This window comes from Calidris pugnax, unplaced genomic scaffold (genome assembly GCF_001431845.1).
Source record: "Calidris pugnax isolate Ruff unplaced genomic scaffold, ASM143184v1 scaffold22, whole genome shotgun sequence".
NCBI classification, from domain to species: domain Eukaryota; kingdom Metazoa; phylum Chordata; class Aves; order Charadriiformes; family Scolopacidae; genus Calidris; species Calidris pugnax.
In genome coordinates this window covers 775,021-797,561 of record NW_015090763.1, presented here as the reverse complement: position 1 = coordinate 797,561, position 22,541 = coordinate 775,021, and the positions used below count along the sequence as shown (strand labels likewise).

Sequence of the window (22,541 nt, the reverse complement as noted above, 5' to 3'; positions counted from 1 at the left end):
GAAGTTCCACCTAAACATGAGGAGGAATTTCTTTCCTGTGAGGGTGGCAGAGCACTAGAAGAGGCTGCCCAGGGAGGTGGTGGAGTCTCCTTCTCTGGAGATATTCAAAATCCACCTGGACACGTTCCTGTGCAACCTGCTCTGGGTGGACCCAACCCCATATCATTCTGTGATTCGGTGATTTTTAATGTCAACAGAAGCTGGTTGCTGGTGTTGGGCAGCGCCTGCCTGTCTCACCCCACACGGGGACTGACCCTGGAGGGACACACCAGCCCTCCAGGGAACTCAGCAGCAGGCAGACATCAAACCCGGAGCTCCAGACCCAAGGTCTCCAACACAGGAGCCAAAAAAGCTCATTCCTGGATTCCCACATGCACACATCTCCTTGCAATGCCGAAGGGGCCATCCCACCCATGGGGACAGACCCCACCGCGGGGATGCACCCTGGGACCCACATCCCAGGGCCCTCCCCATGGCCACAGACAAGCAGGAGATGTGTCCAGCCCCATCCTTCTGCCACCTGCAGAGACCCTGCTTTAACACGACAGAAACCATGGCTGCATTTGCCCCGCTGGATCTCACATCCCCCCGATTTCCCCACACACGTCGCTGTGCACGGGGCTGCCCATCTCGCAGCCCTACTCATGCCCCCAGCCCTACGACACAGACAACTGACCTAATTTCCCTCTTTTTAAACACCCAGAGGTCATCTCCATCTGCAGCAAACCCCACCGAGCAGGGAAGAGACACACAGAGCACTCTCTGTTCCCACCAGTCCTCCTCCCCCAAGCTTTCCCTGAAATTTTCCCCTGTGCTGCCTCTGCTAAATGCCGGAGGATCTGCACCTCCCACGTCCCTCAAGGCTGTAGAACGGTGCTGAAGAGGAGAAGCCAAGGAGATCCTGGGCCATTCCTGGGTTCATACGCCTTGGGGTGGGGAGTGATGGCTCACGACGTGTGTGAGCTCCACCTTGTTTTCTCCTTCACCATGGGAGGATCTCACCTGCAGCTCCCCAGGGTGTTCCTTGGTAGAGAGATGTCGGGGAGACGTCACCTTCAGCCCTGCTTTACCCGGTGACTCACTGTCGGGGCTCCCTCCCAGTTAACCCAGTCGTTCCAGTAGCGCCTCCCTCCCCTCCCAGCCTTCAAACCTTGCCCCATCTGCCTTTCTGCCTGGTTTTCCCTCCAAGCAGATCTGACCAAACTGGGATTTTTCTAGTCTGTGGCAAACCCTGATGCTTCCAGACACATCTTTCCATACCTAAAACAACCACTAAAAAAAAATAAAGAAAAAAAAAAAAGTGAAAAACTCTCCACTTTCCACCCCCAAGAATCACCTTTTTTAGTAAGAAGGTCACTCAAAAGCAACGCTCCAGTTGACTAAACTTCTGATTTTTCACAGCTTATGCAAGCAGAAAAATGCAGCATTGGAACAACAAGGGAAGGACATCAACAGAGGGCTTGGGTGTTTGGAAAGAAAAATAATGGATAGAATAATTACAAAGAGCATGTCCCTGCAGAACGTCTTGTTTCTGACTCAGCCCCAGCCTCGGCAGGTGTTCAACACACACCGAGCCTGGGCCAAACCCTCAAAGACAACAAGGCAGCGGGTGCAGCAGGAGCCCATCGCGTCTGGAGATGGGTCAGGGGCTCTGGGGACACCTTCGCTGCCAACCTTCTGGTGGCAGCAGGAGAATGGAGCTCAGAAAGGCTGGAAGTCGCTGTAGTGGGGCTTTTTGGGGGGTCTCCTCCAAGGAGAGACCTCGCAACTCGTTGCCCTGGCAGCAGGAGACCCAGAGGGTCAGGCTGCTGCTCAGACCGTTCTTTGCAGGAATAAAGTGACACCCTCAATTCAGCAACAGATTTGTAACGATGGACAGAGCACTGGAACTTTGCAAAAAAAAAATAATATTGTGTGCTGGCTTTTAAAAGGCAAAATGTGAGGGTGGGTGAGGTGAAATGACGAGGAATAATTTCATTATACAAGGTCTCAAAGCAACAGCTATGGTGACTTTTTTGACCCAGCAAAGGGGAGGAGGAGCAGGGTGAAACACCAGGCGAGGCAGGAGCTGACACTGCCATCGGGCTGGGGCTTCTTCCAGGGTGGTGGGCAAGGGCAGAGCACAAACCTTTGCTTGCCTCTGGTGTAATGAACATCCCTTTGGAAAACAAACCTCTCCAAAGCTCCTCCAGCTCCCCTCTCGAGCTCCAGCAGCCGTGTCTGACCAGGAGTAATGGATGCACGGGGCACTAGAGGAGAGGTTCTGCTCCCATAAACTCACAAATGCCAGTTAACTCCCTCGTGGGCTGCCGGGGCTTTTGCCACAGCTCTGGATATTTTTATAATCCAGATCTTGAAAGAGAGGAAGAATACGCTTTGTGAATTTTTATAAGGCCAGCTTCCTTCCTGCTTTTTCTTTTCTTTCTCTTTTTTTTTTTCTTTTTTTAAAACACTAGCACCAGATGACAAGATCCCTTCTTGCCCCCATCTGCATCCCCAATGCCCCAATATCCCACCAATGTCCCGATGCCACGCGTTGGGGAGGACCCAGGGTGACACACAGCTGTACTTACTCATCGCAGTGGGGGCTGCGGGAGCCGGGGGGGCTGCAGCCACAGGGACGGCATCGCTGGCCACTGGGCTCTGGGTAGAAGCCCTGGGCACAGGTCTCGCAGCGAAGCCCGGTGTAGCCTTCCAGGCAGGGGCACTGCCCCGTCACCCCGTCGCATGGGGCCCCGGCGACGCTCCCCACGGAGCTGCAGTTGCACAGGTCTCCTGCAAAGGGAAAGAGAAGCTGAAGAGTTTTCTGCTTGGGGACACGGAGCTGAGGAAGAGCCCAAGCGGGGGCCACTGTCACCCATCAGCACGGCTGCCCTCCCTTTGCTTGCCCACACAACACGGCCCTAAGGATGATGCTTGCTTGAAAAGGTGGAGAAGATAAAACATAACGTTGGGAGCACCCTGGGGTTCGAAGCCTCATGGTTCGTGTTTCAAATCTCTTTCCAAAAGGGAGCTAGAAGATTATTGGTATAACTACTTAAATACATATATATGTAACTCTATATAATCATAGAACCATAGAATGGTTTGGGTTGGAAGGGACCTTAAAGATCATCCAGTTCCAACCCCCTGCCCTGGGCAGGGACACCTCCCACCAGACCAGGTTGCTCCAAGCCCCATCCAGCCTGGCCTTGGACCCCTCCAGGGATGGGGCAGCCACAGCTTCTCTGGGCAACCTGGGCCAGGCTCTCACCACCCTCACAGCAAAGAATTTCTTCCTGAGATCTCATCTCAATCTATGCTCTTCCAGTGTGAAGCCATTAGTCCTCATCCTATCACTCCCATCCCTGATCCAGAGTCCCTCCCCATCTCTCCTGTAGCCCCTTTAGGGACTGGAAGAGGCTCTAAGGTCTCCTCGGAGGCTTCTCTTCTCCAGGCTGAACCCCCCCAACTCTCTCAGCCTGTCCTCACAGCAGAGGGGCTCCAGCCCTTGGCGCATCTTCATGCCCTCTGGACCCACTCCAACAGGTCCATGTCCTTCTTGTGCTGAGGACATGCATAAGCAATAGGTGGCAAAATCACTAATTATAAGATCCTCCATTTCTCAGCACTGCAACGCCCCTGATTTACCAACACAGGACACACACATCACACCTACACGATGAACCGGCGCCAGCATCTCCCACTCCTGGAGAAGGGATACAGAATCCCCCAAGCAGGAGGCAGAGGAGCTTTGGGCTGGTGGCAGGGGTCCCGACTGCCGCAGCCCAACCTCCCCGAAAATCTGTCCTCAGGGGAGCACTGAGCACATTAACTCAGCTTTAAACCCTGGGGTGGTGGAGCTGGGGCAGGACGGAGACCTCCTGGCCACCACCCTTCATCACCTCAATGGACCACCTTCAGCCCCATGGTGAGTGGGGACATTTCTGGGGACCCACACATGTGCCTTGGGGACACTCCTTATTTACAAGGGTATGGAGAACATGCACCGAGCAGCTGCTTTTTTAAGAGAGGAGCAAATCTGTTGATCAAACGATGAATTCCCAATCCCCCCCGCGCATTATTTCTCATAATACTTTAACGTACCAAACGCACCGAAGAGAACAACCTCTCCCCGGCAATTTGTTTCTGCCAAGAGCTTTATCTCCGTTCCTTCATTGCAAAATATTTAGTGCCTTAATAATTTAAAGTCTTTTTCTGCCAAGGGTGAATTATAAACAAGGATTATTTGCAGAAATAGCGTATAAAGCACCAGGGGCTTTACGCAACTGCTGGTATTTGTTATTCCCTGAGAAAAGCCAGTATTCAGGGCACGCTGTGGCAAGAGAGGAGAGGCCAGGTCCCCATCCCAAGAAAACTTAACTTAAAGTTCAAATCATTTCAAAAAGACCCAACATTAATGCTCTACACCAGCACTATTATTTCTTTTTAATATTTATATTGCCCCGAAATAATGCGACGGGAAGAGCCTCAGCAGGTGCCTGGATTGAACCTCACTTAAAACCCAGTGAGTGAATAAAGGTTAATTTATGGATAAGTGAGTAACCTGCTGAGATTGCACCACACTGGAGACCTCAGAGCACCTTTGGGAACAGAAGCCACGAGATGTCCCCATCAGAGCAGCACTGGAAAGGCTCCCCAGTGTCTGTCCTTCCCAAGGAGCAGCCCTCTCCCTGGATGCCTTCACTGACAGAATGCAGCAGAGAGGGAAGGTGGATTATACAGCATTTTGCCAAACACATTAAATGAACATAAAAACGCAATTACAGATGGATTTTTCAAGGAACTCTAGGAGCCAAGTGAGAGGAAGGATGCCCCTTCTCCCCAGAACCAACCAACAGTCCCTCGCTGTCAAAGCCCCCGGCGCTTTTACTTTTCATCCGTTTTCTTCCAAAGCACAAAGAAATAAGAGTCATTTAAGCTTTTTCATTCTTTCAATACATGCACAGTATCCCCACAGAAGTCATTTTGTACCTGTACACCTGTGAAATTGCACCTAAATTTTCTACAGTATAAACTAGCAAATAGGACAAACACCTCAAGATCTGCAATTATGCACTTCAGCAGCCACTTCACGTAACGAACCAAATTCCCATCTCAATTATCCGAGCGGAACCGCATCGATTTGGGCACTCGGGCTTCTCCCAGCCAACGGGAGGCACGAAAACTTGTTGAGCAAAAAGCGCCGTGGAGTTTGTCAAACACGCATCAAAACAAATTTCCCTTTCAAAGCTCATTACCTGCAGCGCCATTAGACCTGCTAGACCTGATTAAGAGCAGAAAACAAGCCTTGGATGGGTTCTAATGGTGGTGGGAAGCACTGGGAGGGCAGGTCCAGGAGGTGGCTCAGCCCCGGCAGCCGCGGATGCCACCATCTCTGCACACGCTGCTTCCCTGGGAGAGTGAGAAATGCTGCAATAACCCAAAAATAAGCCAGGAAAAAAGCAGGTTTTTGTTGGCAGGCTGGCAAGCAGTGGCTGCAGCTGCCTCGGCAGCGAAGGGGGAGGCCGGTGGTGCTGCCGGTGGGGGCACAGAGAGGAGCCCCTCTGCTGAGGAAGCCACGGGGAAGCTGAGAAATCATCCCCAAGATCCTGAGAAGGCACAACGGGGCAGGTAGAGAAGACTGGCTGAGGCTCCAGAGGGCTGTGTTCCATTCAGCGTGACCTGGACAGGCTGGAGAGCTGGGCAGAGAAGAACCTAATGAGGTTCAATAAGGGCAAGTGTAGGGTTCTGCAACTGGGGAGGAAGAATGCCAGACACCAATACAGGTTAGGGATGGACCTGCTGTAAAGCACTTCTGAGGAGAAGGATCTGGGGTCCTGGTGGATAATGAACTATCCATGAGCCAGCAATGTGCCCTTGTCACCAATGGGATCCTGGGCTGCGTAGGGAAGAGTGTGGCCAGGAGGTGGAGGGAATTCATTCTCCCCCTCTGGTCTGCACTGAGGAGGCCACAACTGGAATCCTGCATCCAGTTTTGGGCTCCCCAGTTCAAGAGAGACAGGGAACTGCTGGAGAGAGTCCAGTGTGGGGCAACAGAGATGATGGAGGGATTGGAGCATCTCCCTGATGAGGAAAGGCTGAGAGAGCTGCGGCTTTTTAGCCTGGAGAAGAGAAGGCTGAGGGGAGACCTTATCAATGCTGACAAGTATCTAAAGGGTGGGTTGAAGGAGGATGGAGCCGGACTCTTTTCAGTGGTTCCCAGTGAACGGGACGAGGGGCAACGGGCACAAGCTGGAACATAAGAAGTTCCACCTAAACGTGAGGAGGAACTTCTTCACTTTGAGGGTGGCAGAGCCCTGGAAGAGGCTGCCCAGGGAGGGTGTGGAGTCCCCTTCTCTGGAGATCTTCAAGCCCCGCCTGGATGCTCCTGAGTGATGTGCTCTGGGCAGCCCTGCTTTGGCAGGGGAGTTGGACTGGATGATCTCTAGAAGGTCCCTTCCAACTCTGACAATTCCGTGATTCTGTGAAGGGTTGAGTCCTTGAGGGCCCTGCCTCCCCCAGACCACCCGAGAGGTTTTTGGGGAGGGACAGTGGCCTATTTCAGGGGAGCAGCATCACACATGGTGCCCCACCACCATCCCAAAGACACCCACCCCAGCTCATGCGCCCGCCTGGCTGACGCAACCCAAAAATGCCCTAAAGCCCTTTTGGTTGGGCAGCGGAGAAAAACCAGACAGCAGCATGAAAATCCATCGCCTGGCGCAGCGTCGGGGTTTGACATGATGATCTACCAGACTATGAAAACCCGAGGCTTAATTTAAAGACACTTTGTTGTCCCGATGGCAGCCGGGTTCGAGAAGGCGAAAACAGTCCCCAGCCGGAACAGGAAAGTGATAACAAACCTCTATCTCAGACTGCAAGAACACAGCAAAGATGACAAGTGCTACAGAAGAACATTATCCTGGCTCCTGGCCAGAGCCTGGGTTTTTGGAGCCTTTTATTCAGTTTTCTAAAGCAAGCCTTTTGCTTTTGAAGGTAACCTTCAAAAACACCTGACCCAGAGCTTTTGCAAAGGCAGAGGAATGATGAAGGGTGGATGAAGCCCGGAGCTGCCCCTCACCGGGATGCTCAGCCGTGGTTGGAGGTGTTGTGTTGAGGTTGAGATAACACCATCAGCCACAGGAGCCAAGGGCAAAGACCTCTCAGGGATGGGGCACTGGTCCCAGCTCCAACCCCCATCTCTCACCGACCTTCTGCAGTCACTCACCCTTGCTCTGCCTCAGTTTCCCCATCTGCAGGGTGTTCACCCATTCCCCAGCCCTTCCCATCTCTGCCTCTGCTTCCCATTTCTACAACACCCAGGTTTCCCCTCCTTCCCCAACAAGCCTCATACAGCAACTCAAAGCACTGGGCTATCACTGATAAAAACCACCACCTTTGCTCGGGAATGTGTTGACAGTCTTTAATTAATTAACAGCCCCGATGACGTTTCGAGATCCTGGAATAGAAGCACTGTAAAAGTGCATATCACTGCCACGTGTTACTCCTTCAAGCAGAAAAAACAAACACCACTCCCTCCACGAGCAGCATTCTAACCTTTACTTTTCATTGTTTAGAGGCAGGTGGAATAAAAGCAAAGGTTTAGAGTTCGGTGCAGCAAAGGACACCCGGCTGCACGAGAGACAGGGATTTTATACACCATTTCAGTTAGCTGCATACTGAGTAATTATTATGCACAAATCATAGGTTATTAATAAGCCAGAGAATGGTAATTTCTAATTTTTGTTGTATTGGATACACACCCCAGCTGTAACCAACACAAGAAATTGCCGGGTCTGTAAGACCTGGGGACTGTGTGGGCGAGAGACAGGGATTTTATACACCATTTCAGTTAGCTGCATACTGAGTAATTATTATGCACAAATCATAGGTTATTAATAAGCCAGAGAATGGTAATTTCTAATTTTTGTTGTATTGGATACACACCCCAGCTGTAACCAACACAAGAAACTGCCAGGTCTGTAAGACCTGGGGACCATGGTCCCAGTGACCCCTCAGTGTGGCCACCAGCTCCCTGAGCTCAGTGGTGCCCATCGCCAGTCCCCCCAGCACCCCTGAGCAGGGACCATTCCAGCCCCGCCAGCAACCCTGGGCAGGGACAATTCTACCCCTCAGTGTGGCCACCAGCTCCCTGAGCTCAGTGGTGCCCATCGCCAGTCCCCCCAGCATCCCTGGGCAGGGACAATTCCGGCCCCCCCAGCACCAGGACCATTCTCCACATCCCACCCCACACCAAGCCCTCCCCTGCAAACCCCAGCAGCATCCCAGCCTGAGCCAGGTCCAGCGTCACACCACGTCCCTGCATCCCCTCCTGATATTTCAGCAGGGCTCGTTCCGGTGTCAAAATAATTTCCCAAATTATTTTTTCACATCCTTTCAGACTTGCAGTGTTTTAAGTCTTCGCACGTATTTTAAACATGGTTCTTTCTCCCATCCAAACCACTTAATGAATGAATAATTTAAAAACGGGTGAAATATTTACAAACGACGAAAGAAGAAATCACTAGGAAACAAGGCGTCACACCACGTCCCTGCATCCCCTCCTGATATTTCAGCAGGGCTCGTTCCGGTGTCAAAATAATTTCCCAAATTATTTTTTCACATCCTTTCAGACTTGCAGTGTTTTAAGTCTTCGCACATATTTTAAACATGGTTCTTTCTCCCATCCAAACCACTTAATGAATGAATAATTTAAAAACGGGTGAAATATTTACAGACGGCGAAAGAAGAAATCACTAGGAAACAAAGCGAAGATGTGTTTTCTTTATGAAACCCTATTTGCTGGGGACATCCTGAAAGAGCACAAGGATCCTGAAAGAAATCACCTCCTCACTGGGAGCCAACATGGAAAATCCAAGATGCACATTTTTTGTTGGAGGAACGCGCAGCTGAAAGAGCGAGCTGTGAAGTCCCAGGGATGCTATTTATTGTCCTGCTTCAAAAACATCTCCAGGGAGACAGCCATTTTCTATTCTCTGGACCACGAGATGGGAAAAAAATAATAATAAAGTGTATATAGATATATACATATATAAAAACTGGAGGTACTGTTAGTTTTTTGGGTGCTTGTGCATTCACTGCACACAACAGCATCCCATCCCTGGAAAGGCTCTGTTTTGGTATTAATTTAGCAATCTCTGTGTTCCTCCCCCTCCTCCCCTTACTTTATTCCCAAATTCAAGCCCTTTTCCCTCATTTCCCCTTCCCAATCCCTCTCCAGGCACCGTCTCTGACAACACAGGAATAAAGGGATCAGGCAGCAGGTTTAAAAATCTATTTGAGGCCATTTCCTTTCCCCTTGTAATTAAATTGTGGAACTCATTGTCAGGGGATGTTCTGGGAGCCAGAAATACCTACGGCTTCAAAGGAGGACTGGAAAAGCTCACGGAGGACAGGTCCACTGGTAGCTGTTAAACACAGGGATCTGGAGGAAGCATCCTGACGGGAAAGAGCCTGAAATGTTGGCTGCAAAAAGTCAGGGTCGTGCCCTGTCCTCTTGGCATCTTCTTCTGGTCAGTGGTGGATGGGTGAAGCTTTGGTCTGACCCAGCCTGGCAGTTTGATTTTGTCCCCATTTCCACTGCTTGGAGACGGCTGCAGCTCCACTCCTCCCCCAAACACACAAATCCCCCTTAAACAGCTTGACATGGCCATTCCCACTGGGAATTTTTTTCTTATTGCAGCCAAAGACACAGCTGTGCTGCACCACCAGCTCTTCCCCCCTCACCTCTCAACAGGCGATTTCCCTTAACCCCCAGCAGATATTTCATCCCCTCAGTACGACCCACCAGTGGGCTACACCTCCCCCAGCAAACTGGAGGAAGGCCAGGACGGTGCCGTCCCAGCACGGGATATACGATAACCAGAGCATCTGTGAGCACCACCACAAGCTGCTGACTGTTGAAAGAGAAGGTTCCTATTTATCCCAGCCCTGGTACAACAAGTCATTGAGCTCCAGCTCATCCCTTCCACAGCTCTGATGCCACCACCTCCATGTGGTCACCTCTTGCCCTGGACTGGCTTTTGCGTTCAGCTCCATCGCTCCTCACCTGGGTGGCTGGGTGCTACCAACCTGATGCCTTGACCACAGGAGATGTTATTCCAGTGTATGGATGCTTTTGCCTTCAGCCATTGCAGGCAACGTGCCCGTGGCTTGCAGCATGACAGGGCACGGGCTGGTCCAGCTCTCCTGCAGGGAGAGCCCTGCTCTCTTAGCAGGGCTAAGAGCTCATCAGAGATGAGCTGATGCTCTGTAACTCCTTAAAGAGAGGTGTGCTGCCAAGTCCTAGGCTCCATCCACATCTAAGACAGCGCTCAGCACAAATAATAGTCAATTCCTGCACTCCAAAGGTGCATTAAAGTGCTCAGACGTGTAATTTACTCTCACTTGAGGCTACAACACAGAGCCAGAGAGGTAAAAAGAGAATCTCTGCCTTACCCCCCCCCAAATTTATATACATATAGAAGTGTCTTCGGTTACTTTGCATTCATTTTATTACTGAATGCATCAGATTCAGGGCACTTATGGACTCCATCAAGCTCAGGGCGCTGCGGAGCCGGCCGTGCTGCTGGCAAAGAGAAGAGCATCGCTCCCATTAACGCTGTTAAGAGCTTTACACGAGTCACTTGTGTTGTTCCATAAAAGGATTGTATGGGTCAACAAGGGGAAAAGACAAGGATTTCTCAACGCTTATACATCACTTGTAATATCGTTAAAAAGATTACACATATTTGTTGAGGAAAATTAAATCAGATTAAACCTCCCTCTTATCACTTGGAGAGAAGCACAAAGCCGAGGTCCCCACTCGGGGGGTCAGCAGCAGCCACACAAGCGCCTTTCACCAGCCTGAGGCAGCCAGATTTGGAGTTTTGGCCAAACTCCAGCTCAGCCCAGACCACGTCCCCCCCCTTTGCCTTCGTTATCCCTTTTCCAAGGGATGTGGCATCGCTCCCCTCTCTGGTCACAGCCCCCCGACCCTGGCAACCGTGACAAAGCCACCGCTCTGCTCCTTCAGCCAAACACCACCAGGACTCTTAAACATGAAGGCTGCTTACTCCTGGGATTAGCTATTTTTTATTCCTTTCCTGCACCTGTAATCGAACAGACAGGCTTTTGGTTTCTGAGGATTCCTGTGAAATGCAGGCACCGAGCAATTTTGTTGTTTTCCCATCCTTTTTGATGCTAAACAAGTTACCAGCCTCCTCCGTGAGCTTCCAAACCCTTCCCCTGTCAAGGTGCATGGAAGGAGGCAGCCTCACAGGTGTAAAGCTGTCTGGGGAGATTAAAGGATCAAACCCTGTAAACGTCAGCAAAAAGTAAAATACAGATTCCCATTAACCTCAGATTCTTCCTGCGCTGGGAGATCCCCAGCTCATGGCACCACGGGGGCAAAATACCCAGCCCTGAGAGAAGGTGGTGTCAGGAGAAGCAGGTCAAGGAGTTATTAGTTATTAAGAACCAGGTTATAACGCAGGAAGGCTGTGCAGGAGGGAATACCCAGCTGCAGCTAAAGAATGATTCCTACATAACAATAAATTTCCATAGGCAGACAAAGCCTCTGGGTCTCTCCTAAGCAGACTGCGCGTAAAGAAGAATGTGGCCCTAAAATGTTTATGATACAAGAAGCTCCAGTAACTTCAGATAGATCAAATAAACGCTCGGGGATTAAAACCTCAACAGTTAAAAAATGGACCCAAGCCTTTTAATTAATTTGAAAATAGTTTCTTGGCATTTTACTTTAGTTGGTTAGACCGTCCCGCTAATATTTCCACAAACGTCTGCAACCATATAAATATTCCCTGTTTCTGTTTTAAAATCTCTGTGTTTTTTTACCACCCAGTGCGTGACACAGCCAGCCCAGCTCGGGGTTTAGGGATAAACAGGATGAAATGTGACTTTGGAAAAAAAAAAAAAAAATCCAACCTCCACACCAGCACCCAGCAACCAACCCTGGCAGCTCATCCCCTCCTCACGGACATACTTTCTGCAGCACCTCTCAGGGAACTTAATCCTTCCGTCAGCAAAATGCTTGAGTTGGAAGATGAAGACCCCCCTCGCACGGGACAGGGATGGGAATTTATTAGCAGACTTCAATTTTCCTATCTATCGACCGTGTCCTAGCAGAGAAAGGGATTAAAAAAAAAAAAAAAGCTGCATGAATAATATGAACCACAATCATCTGTTGAAGTCTCCGTGTGCTCACATCCCTGCAAAAAGTAATTAAAATCACAAACTTTGCTCGGCGCTTTGGGGAATTGCGGCTAATGAACGAACGCGTTAATTTATACAGGAGCTTTAAAGACGCTACGGAGAAAAACCCTGAGCAAGGATTGTCCTTTCAACCATTTGTATTTGGGGCTACGAAGTTGTGCTGCGTGAATAACCAGCAAGAAAACCAGGGTTAGGAGATGAGTTGGGGGATGAACCCCCCTTTTATTGCTCCTCACCCTTCCCAGCGAGGGTCCCGGCACCCAGGGAGGGTCGGGGTTCTGCTCCTCCAGCCCAGCTCCAGGGAAAACCCAAGTTACTTTGCCTTCACCACTGGTGCTTTCCTATTTAAGGAGCACAGCTGCACTGCAGACAGCCCCAGGACAGCCCCTGCAGGGCAGGATTTAGGTTTATTAATTGGATACGACGGGAAGCTCTGCCCTCGCCACCCAGGGGACCGGGAAGCCACAGGTCTCCAAGGTCATCCAGGAGAGCATCTCCCAAGCCACCAAACCCACCCATCTGGAGATGACAGCAATGACCAGCCCTTGCTTTGGGGGATTTGCTCCCACTGCTGTCACCTAATCAAGGAAAAATCCCTCATCTCCTTAATTTTGGGCCCAGATGTGGGGAGCAAAAGAAGGAGGAAACCCCCCAGGTATGTCTGCATTTCAAGCAGAGCAGCAATGCAGGAGCTGAGACACCACCGTGACATTAGATCTTTAAGCGGAAGGCTAATAAGGCCTTCTTAAGCCTACAGCTTTCCATATTAAAAGAATTAATCTCTTTTCTTTCCCTCGACACTGGTATAAATCAGTTAAAGCCCCACATAGTGCTCACGCTGAGATAAAACAGGCAGGTGACACCAGACCAGGCTCAGAGCCGTGCAGGAACAGCTTCGCCCTGGTCCTGGAGACGTCCCCGATTCCTTCCTCAGTTCTCAAAAGCCAGAATTTTAAAGATGCTTTTCCGCAGTGAATGCCCAAACCTTTCAAGAGCTGCCTCTGCACAGAAATGCCGATGTGCTGTGATGTCCCGGGGGGGAAGCACCGCATCACCTTCAGCAGAGCAAAGAAAAGGAGCTGGGCATCCTTCTCGCTCGGCACAAGGTGCAGGATCCTCCGGGTGCTGGTCAGGGACCTGCCAGAATGGTCTCACCCACCACTAAAAAGGGATAAGAACAACAACTGGGGCAACTGGGTGGCTCCTCCAGCATTGCAACTGGTGCCGCTGGAAGGCGAGCGGTGGGGGATAAAGCAGCTGAACGGGGGCAACGCTAACTGGAAAGAAATATAAAAGCAAAAAGTGGGATGTAAAATGCAAAAGCCAAAGCCAGCAGGCTGGCAGGAACAGGGGGGAAGGGAACGCAGTTCTGCGACACCCATCTTCCACCAGTACAAAGATAACTCTGCACGAAACCATCTGGTGGATGCCCAGGCAGATAAGGCAGCAAGCTCAGCTCAGCAGCCCTCGCACCCTGCTCAGCGCTGGAACAGCAGGAACCCTCAGACCCCGCTGAGAGCCCCACCATTGGGTCTGTAGCTTCATCCTGGAGCCACTTTCTCCTGGCATCAATTTGGGACCGATGCAGATGCTGTGGATGCTGGTACAAACTGGTGCAAAACATTCAGGCATCCTCATCTGAGGCTGACGAGGGCTCTGCCTTATTAAAAGCATCTTAACAAGTTCCCATCCATCAGCTGCCCACCCAGGATGGTGGGGGCAGGCACCAGCCTCATCCCACAGCACATAATAGGTCTCCTACCAAGAAGGAAGGACCTCCAGCAAAAGAGAACAGGCAGTGGTAACTTCTGAAACTATCCCAGCTGGTCTTGCCCTAGATGACTCCTGTAAAGGAGAGGACTCTCCTACTGCCAAGAGCCATCAATGAAGGTCAACCTTAAGGCAGGTGGCAACACAGGACCCAGAACACATGAGTTTTGACCATTTGAGCATCGATATAGAAGATATGAAGGCTGCATTCTCCATCTTTGCTCCTTTACAGAATGTCAAGGCTCATCCAGGAGACGTGGTGCAGAGACAATGCCAGTACAAGGATGAAGAGCCCAGACCATGGGCTGGCACACAAATCCTGGCCTGGCTTTATCTCCTCACCTATGCCCTTCACATTACCAGCTCTGACCATCACCTGGTGACTATCAAGATGTGTTAAGGCAGCATCCCACTGGGATGAAAGCTGCACACTGGGAAGTTAAACAATACAAGTGATTTTTCCTTGCTTGAATTAACAAATAGAAACCTCCTTGCAAGGAATTCCAATAAAATGCAGATTACAGCCACTAGACACCTTAAATATACAGCAATTAAGGAAGGCATCACCAGAGACCTGCGCTCTCCAGGCCTCCATCACCAAGACAAGTCAAGAAGGACAAATCTTCTTCACCCCTAAAACCCATGAGAAATGTGGACAGGGGGACTCCTTTGCTCCCCCTCTTTATCCAAGAGCTTTTTTGCACAAATGCAGTAGTTGCTGCCTGTTCCCCCCTCCCCGGGCTCCGGGGAAGCTGCGCAGGCTGGGACGCAGGGACTTGGTCCTGCTTGCGAGGAACTAATCTGCCCAGCTACAGGGGCTGCCTCCCGCCTGCGCCGTTGTCTGACACAATTAAGTTACTTAAAACCAAAATACACTGCTGCAAGGCGTGCAGCCTCCCGAAAGCCTGGTCCCCTCCGGACCTTGCCTGCTGACAGTGCCTGCAGTAGCTTCTCTTCTCCTGAGTCACCGCAATTAACTCCTGGTGCTCTCAGTGTCAGATTCAGCTTCAGCAGGACCAGCTGGGACCTCCAGCCTCCTCCTTCCAGACCACCCTGGACCCAGCTCGGTGCCGAGCGTCCGCTGAACTCCCCACTAGAGATCTAAGTGGGTGCAGGCAAGTGGGTCTCGCATCTCCAGGCCATGGCTGCCCCAGAGTCCAAGGGTGTCCTCACAGTTCCTTCAAGGAGAAAAGGCAATGGCCAAGCTCAGGCTGCTGTAAAGCCACGCTTTGCTTAGCACAGAAGCCATAGAGCAGGTGATAACGCATCTGCTTCAGCACCCTCAGCTGCTGCTGTGGAAACCCAAGGGAGGTGACCACAGGGGACCGTGACGGCCTACACCCCTCCACAAAGGTACACTGGTACCAGCTGCAGAGCTTGGACCCCTGGGGAGGTTTCATGGTGAGGTGGCAAATACACCTGGCTGATCTCACTGCAAAATGCATCTCTTTTTCCCAGCAAAGACATAACCCAATTTCTTTACACCAGGTGTAGCCATGGCATAACCAGCTGCTCCATTGACAAACAAAGGGAGCTGCAGCTTTCCCTGGCCACTGACACCAGGCAGAGTTACCAAAGCTCCGTCCAACGTAGGGTGAATGTGACAAGAAGCCATCCTTTTCCTTCCTTTCTTGTTTAAAGCAGTCGCTCTTTCCCTGGGAGAACACACAGAGGAAAAGCGTGGAGATGCTGACAGCAGCGGCGCAGGCGGGCAGTCAATCCATAATTCAGTACAAAAATGCTGGGAACCACGTCCTCCCCCAGCCAGGCGTTGGCGAGAGGCAGAGGAGCTCTGCATCTCCTAGAAGCAGCAGATGCTCCTTCAGAGGGCTGCCATGGCCACCCAGCCAGCTCTGGGGCATGCACAACCTCAGGAGAAGGCCATCACCTTCTGGGGCAGCACAAGTCTCATGCCCAGGTTTCTCTCTGAGCGAGCAGGAGAGCTTTTTTAACTGCTCTAACAATTCCCCAAGACGAGAGATGCCTTCAAAGGGAGACCTAAGAAGCTGAAGATGGACGAAGGGGGTTCCTGCTCCTGCAAGACAAGAAGCAAGGTCAGATCCTGAGCCCCACCTCGGGGCAGGACCTGCTCCTCCAATGCACCCTGTGGATCATAGGACCAAGCAGATGTGTGTCCACATCACCAGATAATTGCATGGGCGCTTCCATGATGGACCACAACCCCTTCTCTCCATCCAGCTCCTTCAGAGCAGCCCTCCCTCATCTCTGTCTCCGCAGCAGGATGGCCACAGCCATCAAAATGAACAGAAGCCAACAACAATGTGAGCAACTCTCTTTAGATCCTTCCAAGACAAAACTGCTGAAGGGGCTCCTGCACATCTCAGCTGGTTTAGCACGAAGTGATGCTTTCTGCAGACACGGGGCAGGGGGCCACCACACACAGCTCTGCACGCAGCCAGCAAGAAGCATTTTTACAACTTTATTTTTTTTGCTTTTCTAAGACAGAAGATAGGGCAGACTTGCTTTGGAATGGTTTAGGCTATTTTATGTTTAAGCCTGTGGAGAAAATCTGGAATGAAAGCTTTCGTCAGGAGCTCCAGCAGGTGCCCAGGGCAATTCCTTTTAAGATTCAGCTCCTCCACTGATGCAGCAAAGGGACAGACCCATTAACAAAGGCTTCTTTTAGCCACAGTGTTAATAAACACTTATTGAAAGTGTTAATAAAAAGAAGCTTTACAGACCTGAGCCAAGACCCCCATCCATCTCAGCTCATTGCATTTCCAAGCTTGGAGGTCAAGTGAAGCCCCAACATCACAGGATTCATTCCCAATACACTTTTCTAATTTTTTTTCCAACTCTAAACAAACATATTTAAATGCAGACTTTCATTCACCACAAACAGAGAAGTATCTTTCTTCCCCTCTCATTCCCTTTAAAGGCCACACAGAGGAAGGGAGAGGGAACTTGAAGAGAAGAAAACCTTTTGATGGTTCGAAGCCAGCAAGTCCTGGTTCTCTCATTGCTCCTGAGCTCAGTTCCAAGTTTAATAAAGGTGTTTTGTCTCCTTGCTTAATAAAGTGGAATTACCATCGCAGAAACTCCAGCCAGGGAGAGGGATAGCACGAAGCATGAGTAATCACAACTGGTTTCGGGCAGGTTTTGCCATTTGAGTCCTGTTTCCAGGCTATGACGACACAGCCCCACGGGCCAATTTGGAGTTACCGCAACTCTTGCCAGACGAGGAGTTGTAAGTTATAACGTGCTGCGAGCAGGGAGAGCTGCCGGACAGGGCAAGGAAAACACCTTCCCAGCTGGGAAGAGAGGTTTCCCACTCCTTCAAATTTTATTCCCGTATTTTATAACACAACCTTGTGCCTGCCCAGCTGCACTTTGCACGGGACGTGGTGATGCATTTACTCTCAGCTCGCATCGGGTGATTAATTCCCCCTTTGAGAACTTGTTTCACCTCCGCTTTCATCCAGCACCAGCCAAACTGGGGCTGCAGACCCTGCAACGAGAGGAAATTTGCTGGCAAATTCACGGAGGAGAAGTGGAGCTCTCAAAGAGGGAACTGATACGGGCCAGGGGGCACGTCATGGAAAAAGACACCTGGACGGAGAAAGCCGTCCCTTATCGTGGGGAACTGCAGCAGATCCGATATCGTCTCCTGGGGACTCGCTGCCGTGGGAGCAAACAGGGAACAGGGGACATCGTGGTGCATCTGAGCCCCGCTCCAACCCTTTCTCCATCACCTGCAGCCCTGGCATAAATGTAGAGAGGACAAATCCACGGCGCAGGGGGATTGCTGAGGGCAGCCCCTGCCTCCTGCTCACCTTTGCTTTAAACCCTCCAGCCCTGCAGCAGATTAATGACCTCAATCAGGGCTGCACGTCGGCTTTTAATTTCTCTCTCCTTAGTCACGGCGCCGCTGCCGACACTGACGGACACCACAGCTCCATCCACCCCAGTCGCTTAGATGTGGTGTTGGGGGATATGGTGTAGGGGAGAACTTTGCAGAGTAGGGTTGATGGTTGGACTCGATGATTCCAAGGGTCTTTTCCAACCTGAATGATTCTACGATCCAGCCCTGGCTCCTGCCTCAGCCGCCAGGTATTGCCGGTATTTATTTCTAGCAATAGTTCACCTTCAAAAGACAAATGTTTCCATTAAACAGCACTGAGTTCAGCAACCACAAACAAACAGGGACGTAAAGCCTAAGCCAACCCCCTAAAAGCTTCACAATCAACACCGTGCCATCCCCAGCAGTGCAGTACAACCGGGAGCAGCCCCGTCCCGCAGAACAGCCAAATCCTCTTTAAACGGGCAAAGCCCTTGAAAGCGTGACGGGGAAGAGGGAGGCAGCCAGGCAGAAGGGGTTGGGACATCCCCGTGTCACCCACAGCTCAGGCACTCGCCTAAACCCCAGCCTGAGCCCACATTCCTCATCTGCGGGCTCAGATCCCTGCAGAAACCGGGATGGCATCCCCAAGGGAGAACTACCCTCGGCAAAGGCAGCGCGCTCAGCTTTGGGTTGGCAAAAACAAGCCCGAGCCCAAGTCAAAGAGAACGTTCAAAACCACAGAGCTTCCTCCATAGCCGGTGGGTCAGCCAGAAGAGGTTTGTTGACATTTCTATCCTGACCATTTCGCCATTTTTGAGGGCTTTATAATGACTGTTTTGGCATTGCAACACCCCTGCAAAGGGCCGGGAGGAGGAGAAGGAGGAGCGGTGCCTCCTCTTCCACCAGTTCTGCTGCCCAAGAGAAACCCGGCACAAAGAGCACCCGAGTCCCATCTGCAAAGGGGCATCCCAAATCCTGCCAAATCCAGGGGAGCTGCAAGTACCCGACACAACAATGCACAGGGAGGTTTAGTTCATTATGGCCAATATTGCACCCACTATTAAATAATGTGGGGTTCTTTTTTGTTTTTTATCAGAGTTAGGTTGATGGTTGGACTAGATGATCTTAAAAGTCCCTTCCAACCTAGACAATTCTATGATTCTGTCACCTGGTATTAAATATATGTATATAATAAGTGGAAGAGGTATCAGCTCTAAGACAGGGGACATCAAGCTCACATATGCCCATGACAGTGGGCACAAGGGAGGTCCCTAAGAGGGATCACGAAGCGATGGGTGGTGGAGCAGAGAGAGGAAAGCACCCATTCCCCAGCCCACAAGCTTGAACTCACCATCCACACACCTACTGGAAAGCTTTTGAGGGGTCTGTAAACCAAAAACTGGTGCCAGCCATTGCTCCCAACACCAAACTGGGGTGGCTGGGGGGAAAGGCCCTCTCCTGGGCAGCCTGTCCCATGGGGGCATGGTGGGACACTCGCTCCCTCCATCCCACCCCAAAGCTTGCCGCCTCCTGCAGGGAAGCCAGCCCTGCCCTCGTACCCAACTGCCCCTTCAGGGATCAGTCTGTTTCTTGTTTATTTTTCATTTTAAATGGATTAGACGTGCACAAAAGCCTCCCTTGAAAAGAAACAACCGAGATGTGAAAAGGATGGGAAGATCCAACTGCCAGGCGTCAGCGCTAATCCACGTCAAAGGGCATGTCGTCGACAACTTACTGTAAACTTCCAGGAGGGAAAAAAAAAAACCAACCAACTACTCAGAATAAAATAGTTAAGCCCAGACAAATGTTTGTCATTCATTATCTGGAGTCAAGCTTGGATTTCTCAACAACACAGCCAAGCCAAAGCAAGCAGGTTAATGATAAAACAACTTCTACAGGGAGCTCCACGCCGGGCGTGCAGCCTGCCCTTGAAGGGAGAAAGGCTGGAGGCAGGTGGAGGCTCTGTTTGCTTTTCTCCGATAACAGGTATTTAGTTTTCTACGTCACTTTTGCTTTATCGGAGCCTGCAAACCCAGCTGAACAGCCCAGCTCCACCTCCCCATCTGCTCCCCGCGCCGGCTGGTCCCACACCGGGGGGGACGCTGTGTGAGACGTGGCAATGCCACCCAGCCTGCTGGCTCCCCCCAACCCAAACAGGGGGACCCCCAGCCCTGCCCAGGAACCAGGGACATTGCTGGAAAACCCCACACGACAGATCTTAATAGGTCATGGATGTTCATGGGGAGGGGAGCGTCAGGAGATGGAAGGGCTGCACTTGTGTCCAAGTCACCCAGGGTGCCTAAAAAGAAGGGAAATCCCCCCCAGATCCTTCCTCCAGCACTGGGACTGGGAAAAAAACCCCAAATGACAGTGGTGGGGAAGGGCAGAGCACAAATGGGCTGGGGAGGCTCCAGGAAAGACGTCTCCTGCATTGGCACAAAGTGAGCAACCACCCAGCCCGGGCAAGAGCCGACAGGTCTCGGGGCACTCCGCTTGAATTCGAATAACTCTTTTGTTTTTTGATAAACAACCTGGAGCACATTCTCCACCTTCTCTGGATATCTCAGGGGTCCTAATTGTGCCCACGCACACCCCCAGGCTCCAGTTTGGGGTAGGAAGGGGGGCAGAGAGACATCCCCCCCCCGCCCCAGCCTTCCGCAGGCGCTGCGGGCGTTGGGCATGGCACCGTGCCCTCCTCCATCCAGCCACCCCGCCGAGGTGGGGTGTCTCTGCCCCATTACTCACACGTCTGTGAGCCAGACGTGTTTCGGGGAAGCAACTCGCTTTGGAGGAGCCGTATCCAAAAAATCCTGCCTGTTCCCTCGGCGCCTGATGCGGTGCATCCCTCCTGATTTCCTTGCCCCCCCACCTCCCCCCAATATCTGGCTCGCTGAGGGGCTCAGGGTGGCACATCTCTGGATTGGGGCAGGGAAAGAACACCAGAAAACAGTCTGTAATGTTTGCTTTGTTCCTGATGACCAAAGGCAACAGTTACAGCCAAGAGAAAAAAAAAAAATTATAACATATATGTGTATTTCTATATATCTTCTGAGCTAGAGGGCAGGAGGAAAATGAATTATTGAAGTTTTTCACGGAACAAGGAGCTTTGAAAGATTTGGAGGGAGGGAACAAAATGTCAAGTTTAAACTGTTTCCAATGGAAAAGTCCGATAAAGGAAAAGGGATCTTTTGCAGAAAGATAGATATTTTGCTGATCTTGACAAAAAGCCATGTTCAGAGGAGGGGAAGAAGCCTTTAAAGATTTTCAGCTAGCATTGCTTTGCATTTTCACAGCGCTGCTCATGAAAGCATCCTCTCAAACCTGTTGTTGCTGGAGCACAGTGCGCCCAGGGGAGAAGGTGTGTCTGACCACAGGGTTAGGAGACAACCCTTGCCTGTACCATAAAAATAAGTAGGTGTTATAAAAGACAGAGGGAAAAAAAAATAAATTTTAAAAAAAATAATAATCAACTTCCCCTTTCCTCTGTTTTGCCCCCAGGGAAGGGAAATGCTGATCCTCCAGCTCACAGATGGTCCTCCTGGAACGACCTCCTGGTTTCCACCTCATTGGCCGCGTCTGGAGATGGGGAAGGATTTTGGAGGAGGGATGAAGGACGTCAAACTCCCTCCCTAACAGCAATGCCAGGAGCACCACACGTGCCGTGCGCGCCACGGGATGAGCCACGGGATGTGCCAGGTATTTCCCGGGATGAAACACCACCTTTGCCCACCGGTCCCTCCCCAACCACCACCACATCTCCCACCACAGAGGAGGAAGCTGTGGGTCGAGCACACACCTCCCTGGCAATTAAAGTCATTTTCTTAATATCGACCAGTCCCAGCCATCCTGTGACGGGCCACAGAAAATATTAATTATACCCTCTCCAATTTAGACAGGTTTCTTCCTTGTTCAGATGTCGCCAGACCTGAGTCACAGCCGAGCTGGAATTCGGCAATCGCACACGAGGAAGACTCGAGCATCACCTCAACGGTTGTTCTTCCACCTCATAGCTCCAGGAGAATTCCAACAACCACACACAGAGCAATGAATTCAGAGTAATGCCACCAATGAAACGCTCAAATTAATAGTAATAAAGTATAAACGCCCCGCGTGATAGCTCAGGAAAACGATCTGGGAAAGCTTAAAAACCAGCGCGAGATGAGACCACTGGGAAAAAAAAAAAAAAGCAACAAAACAAACAGTCCATTTCAATATCCCTTTTATAAAGGACCAAAAATGAACCCAGGAACACATCAGAGAATAATCATTTAGCACAGATCAAACAGTAGAACTAGCACATTAAAAATACATGCAGCATTAATCAGCTACGCAGTTATATGCCATCATTTCCATAAATAATACAGGATCAAAGCAGCCCAAGCAGCACTATCAGTTAATATAGGCAGCCAGTCAGTCAAAATAGAGTAAAGCTGCCTGAAAACTGCAGCAGCATAATTTGCCAGGAATAAAGAATATTCATCTGAGAAGTGGCATGACCAGTTAAACGGGTAAAGGTTACCCGCAGCCTCTTAATTATACAGAGGTGATGCCACAAAGAGGGGAAAAAAAAAAAAGAAAAAAAAAAGAAAGAAAGGGTTAACGCAGCTTCAAAAAATACACTTTTTTTTTTAAAGCTTGAGGAATATCAATGTATATGTTATCTAATGATAACTGCCCCAAAGAGCCAAGGTGAAGGGAAGAGGTGGGAGGACCAATCCCACCAGGAGCATCCCCAGTGGCACCAGTCCCATCTCAG

At 50.7% G+C, this 22,541-nt stretch overlaps 1 protein-coding gene across 1 annotated transcript in view; it reads right to left on the bottom strand.

The window, feature by feature from the left end:
• The window catches only part of MEGF9 (multiple EGF-like-domains 9), a 73,056-nt gene that overhangs the window by 23,551 nt on the left and 26,964 nt on the right, over positions 1 to 22,541 (bottom strand). The window contains exon 3 of the mRNA XM_014946318.1: positions 2,574 to 2,775. Coding sequence (XP_014801804.1) covers positions 2,574 to 2,775 — 202 coding nt within the window. The remainder of the gene's footprint in view (positions 1 to 2,573; positions 2,776 to 22,541) is intronic.